The sequence below is a fragment of the Balaenoptera musculus genome, chromosome 11, assembly GCF_009873245.2.
Source record: "Balaenoptera musculus isolate JJ_BM4_2016_0621 chromosome 11, mBalMus1.pri.v3, whole genome shotgun sequence".
In the NCBI taxonomy this organism is placed as follows: Eukaryota; Metazoa; Chordata; class Mammalia; order Artiodactyla; family Balaenopteridae; genus Balaenoptera; species Balaenoptera musculus.
The window spans coordinates 24,258,399-24,273,786 of NC_045795.1; the positions used below are offsets into that span (position 1 = coordinate 24,258,399).

Below are 15,388 nucleotides of genomic sequence, written 5' to 3' on the forward strand. Positions count from 1 at the left end.
TTAATTAAAAAAAAAAAAAAGGATGAAGTACTGGTACATGCCACAACATGGTTGAACTTTGAAAACATTACACTAAATTAAAAAAATACAGACACAAAGAAATCCATATATAGTATTTTATGATTCCATTTATATGAAATACCCAGTATAGGCAAATTCACAGAAACAAAGTATATTAGGGGCTGGAGGGAGGGAAAAATGGGTCTAACTGCTTAATGGTTATGGAGTTTCTTCTTAGAGTAATCAAAATATTCTGGAGCTGGATACTGATGAAGGTTGCACATATTGTGAAGGTAAAAATACCACAGAATTGGACACTTTATTTTTTTCTTTAAATAAAATTCTAGTGGATATGAAAATTAAATACACTTTGATTACATTCCTTCCTAATTTTGACTGAACTCAGATTTGAGACATCATTTCAGTAATTATGTATCTTTCTCATCTTAGTAATAACATCTTTCCCATTTTGCATTCTGCCATTGAGATTTCTCTCTTCAAGAAACTGTAAAATCAGAGTCTAAAAAGGCCCGAAAACTGTTCATGATTTTTGGTTCCCTTTAAGTTAAAACAACAATAAGAATTGGGCACTTTAAAATGACTAAAATGATGGATTTTATGTGTATTTTACCACTACTGGAAAAATTAAAAAACTAAATAAAATAAATGTGAAAATACTTGTGAAATAATAATATTACATACTACAGTATTACACTACATAGCTTCAAACATAAATTTATGAGTTTAAAAACAGAGAAAACATATCATGACCCAAAAGAGAAAACTCCAGAATGCCGCAGATGAATAATCCTCAAAGGACAGCTAAAACCGTGACGTCTGCCTTCCTAGAAAGCAGCAGCTTGTCATTTGCAGGTATTCCTTATTCTCACTTCAGAAGATTTTAAGACTTTTTCCAAATCTTTATTTCTTCACATTCTTTCTTCTCCTATGTGTGGCTTCTCTATTTTGATTCATTGTGACTTTAAAATATTTTTATTTCCATTGCATTTTATTACTTGTGTTGCATTTATTGCTTATGCTTATTCTATAATTGTTAATTTTAAATTGTGTGCTTTTTTCACTCTAAAACAGAAATTGATATTTTCATATACATCACACATAACACATTTTTCTCTTGGACTAAAATTTCTGAAAAATGTCCTTCCTCCACATTCTTAATTAACTTTCTGAAAAAGTCTGGCGCAAGAATTACACACTTCATGTGATTTTCAAGATTATATCTTAGTGATCAGATTTTTCTCCTTATATTCAGCTGTATTTTCTTTACCTCATTTTAACTGTATTTTTTGTTTTCTCAGCCCCACTTGGATAATTAATGGTCACCTTTCTAGAGAAAACGATCAAATATTTGATCATTCCTTGCACTTCCTCCTCTAGGCTAAATTGCATTTCCCATTGGATTTTCTAAGGGTCTTTTATCACCGGATATCAGATTGTGATCCGTAGGCAGGATGTCAGAGAGCTTGGGATATGATAGGTCACAGAAGGGATCAGTCTCCAGGTCAGATTTGATGCCAGAGTAAAGTTAAAGCCTCTTGATTAGGTAAATGGGTGATCGTGTGAGTCCCCTTCAAGCAGTTGGTGAAAGGAGAAAAGAGCTGGGACTTAGAATATAATCCTGGTTTCCAGAATCCAGGGTTATTGTTTTCCTTGGAGGTGTCGCTGAGGCTCTCTTAGGTGCAGGGAAAATGTCAGGAGAACCTACAGTAGGGGACCAAAGAATGAAGGGGGGTGCAGAATTTCAGAGAAGAAAATTGGGGGGGAGGTATAGATGAGGAGAGGAAATGGCCCAGTACTCATTTCCATAGCAACTCACTGCCCGAACCCGTTCTCAGTTGACACAAAGATGACTCCTTCACGACACCGTCCTTGGCAACACTCAGGACCCATACTGTCCGGTCCCTAACCTCCGCTTCTTGTAACCACCTTCCTGAGATGAGCCCCTCCTGGCCCATCGCAGTGAGGAGGCCGTCAGATCACTGTAGGAAGTCTGGCTGCGTGACTGTCTGTGGGCTACACGCTCATTTCCCTCAGAAAAGATCAGTTCTGAGTGAGATGTATTTGGATCCAATGTCTCATTCACTGCAGAGAAAGAAAATCCATTCTGATAATAATCAATACAGGAATATTTTAAAATATCAATTTCATGATATTAACACCCAAACAGGAAAACAAAAGTTACAATGACTTAAGAAATTTAAAGTGGAAGAACTTTCTAGGGCACACAAAACAGCCTATCAATACATGAGAAGTCCTTCACTGGCAGAGCAGGAATAACCAATAAGCAAGTCACCATATTTGTAATGATCTTAGTGAAATGTTCATGCCAACAGAATCCCAGTTAAGTCTCAACTCTCAACTTCAAAGTAAGGATGGCTTTGCCCCTTTTTTTCTTCCTCTCCCTTAACTAGATCACTTGGGAATGTGCACTGGGAGATTAAATTATTGTCTTTTAATCCTTTTGCTTCTCTTATCACTGTAAACTGATCTCTTTCAACACTGATCCTCAATTACATGGATGTAAGCCATGAACTCTCATGTTTCATCAATTATTGACTATCCACTGAATGTCTCTGTGCTTCAGTGCCTGCTGAAAAGAGAGGTTAGGGAAAGTGTACAGTAAGGTTCCCATCACAAAGTGTGCTCCACGCTGTTTCTGTTTTCCTAACTTACCTTTTCTACAGCTCTTCCTCCAGATCAAGCCTACAGCCCCAACAAGAGGAAGCAATCCCAAAATAAGCAGTATCTTCCATGAAAAAGTCATCCCAGGCTCTAAAATGGAAACCCCAGAATCACATTAAATCATAAAACTGGGAAAATTTCAAGATCGTTCTTTTCATCTGAGAGCTCCTAGACTGGAGAGGAAGGTGAGAATTAGTCCTGTCAAGAAGAAAGTGGGTCTGCTTCTCCCTGCTCTGCAGAGGCTGAGGAGAGGCTGGGGGTTTATGCTAGCTTTCCTGTTTGCTCCTCTCAGAAACACACACAGACGCACAGACACACTTCTGCCCCTTCTCTTTTCCAATTATACCACCACAATCACTGGAATAATGAGGGCGGCAAAAGGATAAATTTACCGAGTCCACAGCCATGAAGATGGTGTTAAGGAAAATTAATTTCTAATCCAGAAGAAAACCCATCATGAGGGGGAAAAAATGATGTCATTGTTTTCACATTAGAAGAAAAGAGATTGTAGATATAGTGATGATAGAATCAATTCTTGGAATTCAGTAGATAACAATGTAACCATATAACCTTAGGGCTTTACTTGGGGATTTCAGGAAGAAACTCTAAAGAGTAGAATCTGTAGGTGTCCTGAAGACCAGCTTTGCAAGAGATAGCAAGAGACTTCATCAGAAAGAAAACATAAAAAACAAAAAATAGAAAAGCAATAAAATGAGTAAGTTTGGGTTGGTCTTCATATTTATTTCCCAAAGCTGAGAAGAGCACACGGAATCACTAACCTGAAGGAGAAAAAGTTGTCATTTTCTCCTCACCAAGAAGGGGATTGCTGATGGAGCAGGTCACATTCACAACAGAGCTGTTTGTGACCAGTAGAAACGCCTCCACATGGAACAGGCCCTGGCTGCCTTGAGTCAGGTCCTGGGAAACGGACGGTATTGTCTTTCCTTCCATGTCCCTCCATTGCACATGGGGCTGTGGGAACCACCCTTCTGAAGTGCACTTCAGCTTTGTTTCTCCATCCTTCAGTGCCTCCATGGAGATCCGAGGGGAAGAACCCAAACCTGGGAACAGAGGTCAAGGAAGGCAATTTAGAGTCTCTGCAAGTGGTTACACAGTCAGTGATTGCACAGAGGGGGAAGAGAAGGGTTCAGAGGCTCGGAGAAGAAAGCAAAGCTTAGGAGGGAATTATACTCCACTCAGGAAGGAGACTAGCTGGAGCCTTTACTTGTTTCCTTTTGTTTGCAAATTTTTATTTTTATGCTTTGTATTCCTAAAATCATTCTGGGACAGATTAAGGGATACAATACATTTCAAATCCAATTTTTTTTCTTCTATATCTGAAACAAAATAACTTTGACCAGGTAGGTCATGAGTCACATGGCCAGAAAAAAAAAAAAAAAAAAAGACAGAGAGAATATCCTCAAAGAACAAAATCTTATAAATACATGTGTCCAATGGCAGAAAATGATGAAGCTCATTAAAACTTTTAACATGTGCTCTCATGGATGTTTTCTAAACATATTTATTAATTTGAATACACCATCAATGGGAGAAACAAGTAGATTTTCCACAATTTAGGCAATGTCCTCAATGGCATTTGCTAACCTTGGCAAATCAATTCTCACCCACAAACATAGGCAGTGGGAAATCATGATGCAGGGATTGATTTTGTCTTTCCTCCTCCGTCCTGCCAATACTGTCAACGTTTATGATTTTTGCTTATGTGGTGGGTCTAGTTCAGCCTTCAAATCATCATGCTTCCTAATAACTACATATTTCCCAGAATTTTAAAAACACACTGAAATAATGAGTCCTGTGTACTTATGGAGTAAGAATCTCACATTTTACTAGGTGTATGGCCACTTTATGGAGATCCTGGGAAGGATACAAATTCTACACACAAAGAATCAAATCTGGTCCTTTAGGGTTTGTGGACTTTATGTATTTATTACAGCTCCTGCACATGGGAGAGTTTACCATAAATTTGATGAGTGAATGGACATTAAGAAAATTTCAGGTGCCAGAGAAATTTTCCATGAACTAGCAAGTTAAAGCAGTGGGAACAGATGTCGATTTCAAAACATCTATCTAGAATCCTTACCTATGATCTTCAGATCCAAATCAGCCTCCTGGTAGACACCGTCTTTTTCAAAAAGGCACTGGTACTTCCCATCATCTGAAGTCCTGGCATTGTTTATCTGCAGGGTCAGCCTCCCCTCGTTGATAGCATCACTCACCAATGCAGTCCTCCCTCGATACTCGGCCATCTGCTCTCCAGCCACGTGGTCCCCATCCATATAGACATAAACAGCAGGATAACGGTGCCATCGCACCCACCTCACCTCCATGCTCTGTGCATCAGTCTTTGGGGACAGGGAACAGGTTAATTGTATGTCTTCTCCCACTCTGACAAGGATGGGCTGGGAAGGTCCAATCACTTTTAAGGAAGCTGTTAAATACAGCAGACAAAACACAATGAAAGATTCAAACTGGAGCAAATAGTGTCATCAGTAAGAACATCTTGAGTAGGATTTAGAACCCAGGGACATCCCAGGGGAGCCCTGAGGTTCAAAGTCATCCCCTGGAGAGGTAGAGATTTGGTGGAATCAGGATAGAGGTTGTTCCTATTCAAGGCAGAACCATCCCATGATGTGTGTCTGTCTGAAAATTATCACTAACTGAACCCACACCTGCAGCCCCTACCTATAATCTTATGCAGTTTTCAGCCCAATAAGAAAATAATTTTGCAATTAAAATCAAATTAAAATTTTATCATTTTAAATTTGCACAACCTTAAACTACTTCTTAATCTGTGTATGTCTCAGCTTCTTATACCATAAGACAAATGTATCACTATCAAAATCATAAGGTTTTACTGGAGTTAAAATAATCCATATAAAGAGTTTGATGACCATGCAGTGTGAGTGGAGACCTGAGATTATAAGACTTGAGGTCATTGGAGCCAATCCCACTCTAGACTTTGATAATGGGGAGGGAACAAAACTGAGTCAGGTGGCCTTTTAGTAATGAAATGTGAAGAAACCTTCCCCTAGTTTGTTTTATAATACCTTATATGTCAGATCCAGCCACCGTATTTCAGTTCCCCAAGCTCCCACATATGTGGGGCTCTAAACACACACCAGTCAATGTTCTCAGGTGATCTTGAGAAATGTTATAAGATCAAGAATTGGGGAGACTGGCAAAATACGAAGCACAAAGCAAGAATGAATACATAAAAACGAGTCTAATTCCCCCATTATGAAGAATGGAGATTTTCTCTGAGGGCTTTCCTGGCTTTTCCTGGATCCAACTTCAGTTCTCATCAGGTCCTGGCCATGCTGATTATGCTCTATACTCTATTTAGTGTCATCCGTTTCCATCAAATGGTAGAATGTTTTTACCATTCTAATGCTGAAGTGTAATGATCATTTATAAAGAAATACAAGCATAAATTTGTAAACTGTCTGGATGGGGAGTCAATGATCAAAGGCAAAATGTCCTCATTATGTATTTAGCCAAAATCTTCTAGGTACTACTCCAGAGAGGAAACTCGTTGCCAACATAATTTTAATTTTCAGATTATTTCATTCTATTTTTTTTTAAACAAATTTTTAAAAAATTTTTATTTATTATATTTATTTATTTATGGCTGTGTTGGGTCTTCGTTTCTGTGCGAAGGCTTTCTCTAGTTGTGGCAAGCGGGGGCCACTCTTCATCGCGGTGCGCGGGCCTCTCACCATCGCGGCCCCCCTTGTTGCAGAGCACAGGCTCCAGACGCGCAAGCTCAGCAATTGTGGCTCACGGGCCTAGTTGCTCCGCGGCATGTGGGATCTTCCCAGACCAGGGCTCCAACCCGCGTCCCCTGCATTGGCAGGCAGATTCTCAACCACTGCGCCACCAGGGAAGCCCTCATTCTATTCTTGCTAAAATTTGACTCGCAGTTATATCCAGCATGTTGTTTGCTTTGTTCGGCAATTTTACCTAAAACATATTATCTCTACTTCATATGTATCTGTTTAACTCTAAAGACAAAAGTAGGAGTCAGAAGAAAAAAAAAAGAACTAGTAGTTAGTTTGTTGCTATTTCTCCATCCATGTATCTTATAGTAATAAAGCAGACTGTTTCCTTATCTCTGTTATCCATATAAGTTTTTTTTTTTTTCTCCTGTCCATGACCTGTGGTACAAATCAACTCTCAAACTGGATTACTCTTCCAGAGATTGGTAATTAAGAGCTAAAATTGACTGTTTCCCAACTGTAAAATGATGATAAATCTATTCACCTTTAAATTATTGTAAGAAAAGAAAATAATTCCTGAAAAGCACTTAGCATCGTCCCAGGCACGTTATTACCATTTCAAAAACTTGGTCATTATCTGTATAACCAACAACATTATTTGCCAGAGTAGGGAACTAGGACTTCAGTCTCAGGACTTCTAAGGAAATCTCGGTTCACCAGCAGCCTCTGAGCTCTAATTCACAAGCTCTAAAAACACGGAGGTAGCTGTGAATCTCCTACTCTACTCTCTATTAACAGCTCACCCTCAAAGCTCCTGAGGGCACAGCCCTCCTCCTGACAGGGAGCCCAGGGAAGCTTTGTCTTTTCATATTGTTTCAATTTGGGCCCAGAAGGTGTGCACAACCTAGAAACAACAGGACATCAGATTGTTATTTTGTGTGCTAGGTGTCCAATGGGCATGTCAATTTGGTTCAGATAACTTAGAGAAATGAGTCTTCACTTACATTTTTCTTAAGGGCCAGAGACGTGGGTCAACCTGCCCAAACACTGGCTTGGCTTTCTGAGCTGTAACTAACAAGCTCTGCCAGCCAAGGTTTCTGTCCTATCACAAGCAGGTGTCACCTGGGTGGGAGGGTATCCGACTTGCAAGGTAAAGTTCGCACATGTGCACTCTCCTCAAACTGTGGAGTTACCTTTGACCGTCCCAAGGCCCTTTCCTTTATCTTTATGGTCCAAAGGGGTCCAAAGTGTCACACTAGACTCTGACAGAGATTGGGGTGTGTTGGTCACCCTAATTTTCCTCAAAAACTCCTACATGGGCCGAAAAGTGTGCTTAAACTCACCTAACATGCGCACAGGCACGCACCCACATAAGCACATATTCCTGTAACAGGTGACTTGAGGGAGAGCAGAGTACTGATGCAAGGAGAAAACGAGCAGGTAGGGGGCAGGTTGGTTGTCATGGGCTGGGAGAAGAGGTCACAGAAATGAGGAACGGGAGGAAGATGATAAGGCAACAAAGGAGAAACTGAAAGACGTTCAAAAATCAGTTGGTTACTGTTTAAACCACTTATCTTAGGTACAGTAAAATCATACCTGCAGTCCAACGATCAAGTAAAGAAAAAAAAAGGAAAATGATCACCCCAAGCACAGGGTCCCAGGCTGCATCTAAGAAAGTCGCAGCTCCCTCCCGAGATTGATGAGGTCCGGCCTGCGGGGGTGAAGAGCAGGTGCAGAAACCGTAGCAGGGCCAGAGGTTGCAGGTGGTGGGTGAGGACCGCCAGTTATCACGATGGCACTGCTTCCTCACACTAGAAACTCACACTAGGGCCTCCAGAGCTGGGCCAGCTGTCCTTTGCCTTGCCCTACACACTCCCTTTCCTCCCACCCAGAAGGACAGAGCTTAGGTCTGCACCCATTTTAGGCATCCACCTGAGGCTCATTGGGGTCCCAGGAACACTGAAAGTGGCAGGTTACGAGGTGCAAAGACGCCTGCAGGAAGCTGCGCTTTGCTGGTCCCTCTAGCACTAAATGTGAGACTTGGGAAGGTCATGCCTCAGTTTCTCATCTGGATCATGAGGTGTCACCTTCTCTGTGCACGCTTTGTCCAAGGAGCACCACCTTCCCCTGGGGAGGGCAGAGGCTCGTGTATACTCGCGAGAGCCACCACCTCTACTTACCCAGCTCTGTCTGGAGTTTTTCTGGAAAGAGAATGAAAATAACATATCAAGGAATTTGGTCTAAGGGAAAGGAGAGAAAATATTTCCAAAAAAAAAAAAAAAACAAACCCCCAAATTCTACATTTTATGGAAACACTTGATTCATAAGAAAGAAATAAAATGTAGAAAAATAATGATTTTTCCCCATCCACCTCCTGGTGGTCCAGCTGTTTTTCCCTTTCTCTGCACAACAAAAATGCTCTCAGTTCTACCACCCCATGATTCTGCTTGTTTCTGCTTATATTTAACATATCGATATTTAACTATTTCATAAAAATAATAATATTCTTTTTATACATGCATGAAAAGTATAAAAATATATGGACATAGACAATTATCACCCATAATTACAAACTGAGAGATATATAAATATATATGTATGTTTTGCAATTATGTATATATATGTATTGTTCCTTTTAACATTAACATATAACATTTGTTTTAACTTTTTTTCCTGTATCCATTTATATGAATAACTATGTACTTATTTCTTTATATCTAAATGTAGAGGGTGTCCCAAAAGTCTTAGTGCAGTTTTAAGTTATTTAAAGCCAATAATCTTTCCATGATAGGAAATATCTATTTATAGATAGATAGATGATAGATAGATAGATAGATAGATAGATAGATAGACAGATGATAGATGTAATCTTTATCATTTAAGTAGTCCATCAGGGGGATATTTTCAACCATTAAAATTATTTGAAAATACCATTTTTCATCAATGCTATAAGTAACATAAGACACAACACTCCACTGTTGTATTGGGGTTTTGGCTATTGTTTTTGTTGCTATTTATAAATGAGGCTATAATAAAGATGCTGCTATGTAAACAGCTGTCTCCATCTCTGATTATCTTCAGATGATAAGCTCCTAGAGGTAACTGGCACAAATACAGTGCAAGAAAACATTTCAGTTGAAAGAATATAGTTGTATTTCCTTTACAATGCAACACATACTTGTGAGTAAAGAAAATTAATAAAGAAAGAAGTAAAGGCAGAATCTGAAAGAAACTGGAATGTCATTAACAATAGCTATACAGCGTATATATTTCCAGCCATAAATGTTTTATAGTCTTTAATGCATATTACAAAATATTAGATATTCTTCTTGATTAAAAAATATTAGGTGCTATGGAACAGTCCCTGCAAACTTTCCTGCTAATCAGAACATCTTGGTCCTAGAGGCAGAGCACTGACCTGGGATGGAGATGTCTGACCCCCTCTCCTCAGTGAGTGTGGGGCTGTGGATAAAGCAGGACACAATCTCTGTAGAGACATTCCTGACCACAAGAGTGCTTTCTACATAGAACAAGCCATCTTCATCTTGGATGCTATGCTTAGAGATAGTCAGCAACTTTTCTCCCGTGATGTCTTGCCAAGAAATTTGAGGTTCTGGGAACCAGCCTTTTGCAGTGCACACAAGCTGGAGTCCGCTTTCCACAGATCCATCCATGTGGATGTAAGGGTCAGACCCCAAACCTGTGGTGGAAAGACACAGCCCTGAGTCCCGAAGCCCATGGAGGCACAAATCACAGAGGATGGGAGTCCAATGACATTGTTCAGAGGGAGAGAGCAGAAGTTCAAGGTTCTTGGGAGCAAAAGGTGGCCCAAAGTCCTCTTCCCATTCAAACTGGAGTTCACATACACTTTATTTATACCCCAGTCTCAATCCTTAAATTTTAGCATATGAGCAGTATTTTTATTCAGACCCAGACAGGAAAATAAGAGAAAGGGACATAATAACGTTTTGCTTGTGTCTCTAGCACTGCAAATGAAGATGTGTTAAAATTTACTCATGAACTCCCTTATGCCACAGACTCTGCCCTTTTCATCTTAATATTATTGTGTCAGGCACTTTGACTTGTTGGATAATATCTTGACTCCAATTTAAATAGAATATTTAAAATAAAGTGAGACATCATTTCCAGGGAGAATATTCTTCTCATTTCTTTTGTTGGTGTTTGTGAACTTGGGGTGCAAATAGGTAATCTGGGTTATGTAAAATGGGAAGCTTCATGTTGAGTTTCTGTATCTAAATATTCCATTCCATGGGAAAATGTTTTCGAGACATCCCAGTTTTATATAATCATGAAATTCTTTCTCTATTCAACACAACTCTCAAACCCAGACGAAGAGGATTCTATTTTCCATAGATGGTAGTTCTGTCTCTATCACTTGCTGGGGACAGAGACCCATTTTCTTCACCTAGAGCCTTAGAAAATGCATGGTTTCTTTTCAAATGTCCATGATAGTGAAATGCCTTAGTACGTGCCCTCCCCACTCCACATCTCAGAAGTATGTGGATTCTTTCATCCATCTTGAATCAACTTGAACATAATAACATTAATAATCATACATAGGTGTTGAGACAAAATGTGTTAGGGAACAGAAAGAGGTCACATCAGCCAGAGGTGTTAACATCTCCAGAGAACTATTTCCCTGATAAGGCAAATGGATTTGCCTGATTTTCTCTTTAGCACATGGAGGAGTTATTCCTGCCAGGGAACCATACGATAGTTTACTTTTCAGGTATTTGTTTCTCCACAGAGACATCCTTTCTTCAGTCGTTCCCTTCTTCTGACTCTGTCCTACTTTGCTAACACAAAAACATCATGCAGACCCTTGTCACTCACAATGGGTATGTCCCCAAAGCATCTGTGAACCCCCAATTCACTGAACACTAGTATACGGTAATCTCCATAAAAGCACCATGTTCTTAACCTGTTAATCTCGTCACTAGCTTTCTAACTTGAGGCGGCGTTACACAAAGAAGCAATGTGTTCACATCTCAGTGACTGTGTACTTGAGGCTGAGTAGAGAACATGGGTGCGGGGCAGTCCGCTAGGGTCGCTCGCCCAGCAATGGACTTGCTCTTGCGCACTAGCCTATATGGCACGAATTCTTGCCTCAGCCAAACTGCTAGTGACTACGTGTCATCAATGTTAAATAATCCTCAAGAATAGGCAAAACTGTGTAAGTTAAATTTGGGGGAATTGTTTGTGAGTTCACTTTAAAGATTTCAGAACCACCTGCCTCCAAATGAATCAGGATAGAGGACTGGACAGGAGCAATTGCCTTGATGATTCGAAGGGAATTCTTCAATTGGAACTAAGCTTAACACAAATTAATATACTTCTCCTTCTGAGACCCTATGTCTTTTCTGAGATACTCACCTGCTACTTTGAGCAGCAAGCTTGTTTCTCCACAATAGTTTCCCTCTTGGAAACGGCACCAGTACTGCCCATGGTCAGATGGCCGGATGTTGTGTATCTTCAGAGCCACACTTCCCTCAGTAACGTTGTCCTCTATCCACTCTACCCGGCCTCTGTACTCCTGCATCTGCATCTCCGTCACCTCAGCTCCATCCCGATACAAAAACACAGGTGTGCTGAGCTCTGAGCGGTACCACCTCACCTCCATGTGCATCGTGGTCCTCTTGGGGAGGAGCTGACAGGTTAGTAGGGCATCTTCCCCGACCATGACCAGGGTAGGATGGGCAGAACCAATCACTCTAAAGTCATCTACAAAAGAGTGACAAAGAGAAACCGGGAAATGCCAACTGGAGGATCAATATGATTGCTTTGGGATGTCTACTCTATGAAAATGGAGGCACCTGGAGGAGGGAAAGTTTTATTTGCAATGTTTTAGAGAAACCCAGCATTATGATTTGCATGTTTGGTTGTACAGAGACAATCTTGTGTACCAAAAATAACATGCAGTTCAAAAATTTTAGTGTGAGCGCTAAATCTATTACTTACCAGCTGTGTGATTCGGGGGCAAATCCATTATTCTCGATGAGATTTTGAGATTTGCAATATCAATTTCTTCATCTTTAAGATTTTAAAACCACCATCTCTGGGTTGCTTTTATTCTCAAATAAGTTAATGTGTAAATTGATTTTTTTAATTGGGAACTTTATTAGTTAGTGATTTATTTTATATTTTACAGTGATTTATTTTCTAGTTAGTAATTTCACTTTGGTGACTGACATTGTAATCACTTTTCCTAAAATTTAGATAATAGATTTATTCAATAGATTTTTCAGCTTTTCAGAATTGTTTTTGTCTTGTCCTATGTAACGAACTGGGTTTGTTTTGCTTTGTTTTGTTTCGTTTTGTTTTTGTCTGGACCAGGCAAGACTCCAGTTACTGGGGCTATGTAAAATGCAGTGTTTTTTTTTTGTTTGTTTTTGTTTTTTTTTTGGTAACTCTTTCTTGTTTTTAATGCTACTAGAACTTATACTCCTTATGTTTTCCAGTGTGCTAAAATTAAAACAGCCAATATTAACTGCATGCATATAAGGAGGCCTATAATTATTTTGATACTTATGAGAATTTATAGAATATAGATATAATAAATGAATTTAAAGAGATGTTAATATTAACCATATTAACCAACATTATTGTTTGAATTTCATAAAAAGTTCATTATTTTTAAAATATTTCCTGGTTGATGATTACTTCTAATACTTTGCAATTGAAATTTGGGGTGCACTTTGATGATAATTTTAGTAGTGGTGCTTTTGAGGGATGATTTTTTTTTTACATGAAGAATTACCTTTTGTGCTATACAAAACAAAATTTCTTCCCTGTTCCAACCTTCCCATTGTTCCCTGCTTCTTTCTTAGAAATTCTCACCTAAATTTTTGAATCAGATAATATCTTGTTTCTCTCAACGATAAAAAAAACTTGAAATATGTATTATCCTTATAAAAGACTTCTACAGACAAGTTTATTGACCTAGATGGAACATAAAATGCAGTTTTTGCAAGGACATTTTGTGGTGGATTAAGGGTAGTGATTAGTGAAGTAAGTCAGAAAGAGAAAAACAAATATCGTATATTAATGCATATATGTGGAATCTAGAAAAATGGTACAGATGAACCTATTTGCAGGGCAGGAATAGAGATGCAGATGTAGAGAATGGACATGTGGACACAGGGAGGAAGGGTAGGGTGGGACGAACTGGGAGATAAGGATTGACATATATACATTACCATGTATAAAACTGATAGCTAATGGGAACCTGCTATATAGCACAGGGAGCTCAGCTCCGTGCTCTGTGATGACCTAGACAGGTGGGATGGGGGGGCAGGGGGTGGGAGGGAGGTTCAAGAGGGAGGGGATATATGTATACATATAGCTGATTCACTTCGTTGTACAGCAGAAACTAACATAACATTGTAAAGCAACTATACTCCGTGTAAAAAAAAAAAACAAAACAGAAAAAAAAAGGCAGTGATTAGTATAAAGAGTTCAAACCTTCCAATAAAATTTTAAGTCATGTTTGACGTCTTCTTTATCTGCAAATTGAAGAGCTGTTTAATAATTCTGTATGTTCCTATGTTTAATAATTTCATATGTCATGTATATTATGTTTTTTCTCATCCTAAAATGCTGTCCAGGGCCATTTGCACTTTGTGCAGATCCAACCCTCCTAAGAAGGAACTTCATCTCGTTTAGTTGCTGCTCAACATCAAGTAGATGGTGCTCAAAAGGTCACTATGGAATATAGGTAGACATCTGCTTGCATTGTGTTGATGGAATCTGAATATAAAGCTAGAACTGAAGTCATACCATCTGGGCGACTTCTTTTACAGGTTAGGAAGGTGCATCCCATAGCAGGGAGGGCAGCCTCACCACATCATATAGTTTCTGACAGCCTCAGTCTGGAGCCTGTGTCTTCTGATGTCCTATCCAATGTTTTTTCCCACTTTGCAATCCTGCATTTTCCTTGGGGCTCTGATATTACCCACTGACATTGAATTTTCACAATCCCTTCAAAGTACAATATTTTGACCAACAAAATTCAGCTACTGAGATTTCCAAGCCCATTTCTTAGAAGTCTCCTTCTAGTTTCTTATTTCCAAGTACTTTTATGCTGTTTAATTTATGGTAAGAAGCAGCCACTTTTTTCTCACCCCAGAAGTGTTGTACTAAATAGAAGCAGGAGAATGGATGACTTACTGTGTTCCAGGTACTGATTTAAGTGTTTTCTATGTACAGCCTGATTTAATCTTAAAGGCTGTGCTAAGCTATGAGATGTAGGTAGGTTGTTATTCTTATAATAAAGATGAGAAAACTAAGGCAGAAGGTATTCAAGTAACTTTCCAAAGGTAACACAGCTGGAGGTGGAGGAGCCCTTTTTATAACACAGGTGCTTTGACCCCTGAATCCCCACTTTTAATATTGTACTAGCCCTTTTGAATTTAGAACTCTGCACCCAGACTGGACCTCTGAGACACTCGAATATGCAGTAAAGGGAAGAAGAGCATCCTACCTGACTGCTTCATGCTGAGCAGTACAAAGAAGAAGGAGGCAACTACACCAGACAGACTGTATCCTGGAAAATCCACCATCTTCCCTGGAACAAACACAAGAGAAAATATGACTGTACCTAAATGAGGCTGTAATACAGCAAGCATTTCTGTGGTTTCCAGTGGTTACGTAGACATAACGAGAAATCAACATCAACACCTTCCACAATCAAATGATGAAATGGGCTTGGTTCCCTTTCTCTGCATTTATCGATCATTTCCAACCTCTTACTTACTGTGTTGTACTTTAAACTATTTGGGGTCCCCGAGGGAAGATTTCTGATTTAAATGAAAATATCTTCTGGGCTAAAGGGACAATAATATTTAGATAATTTAAAAAAATCTCTTTAGACCCATTTATTCTGAGCATGCAGAATTCTAGAGCCCTCCTTCCAGTCCCTCCTGCAAAGT

The 15,388-nt window shown here is 39.3% G+C and overlaps 1 protein-coding gene across 1 annotated transcript; it reads right to left on the reverse strand.

The window, feature by feature from the left end:
• Positions 1-863: 863 nt before the first annotated feature.
• On the reverse strand, positions 864-15,019 carry BTNL2 (butyrophilin like 2). Its single transcript, XM_036870243.1, has 11 exons — positions 14,941-15,019; positions 11,835-12,182; positions 9,859-10,140; positions 8,621-8,641; positions 4,805-5,152; positions 3,483-3,764; positions 2,691-2,793; positions 2,586-2,599; positions 2,438-2,450; positions 1,665-1,693; positions 864-925 (listed from the first exon to the last, which is right to left on the reverse strand). The coding sequence occupies exons 1-11, from the start codon at positions 15,017-15,019 to the stop codon at positions 864-866; spliced, it is 1,581 nt and encodes a 526-aa protein (XP_036726138.1).
• Positions 15,020-15,388: the final 369 nt, after the last annotated feature.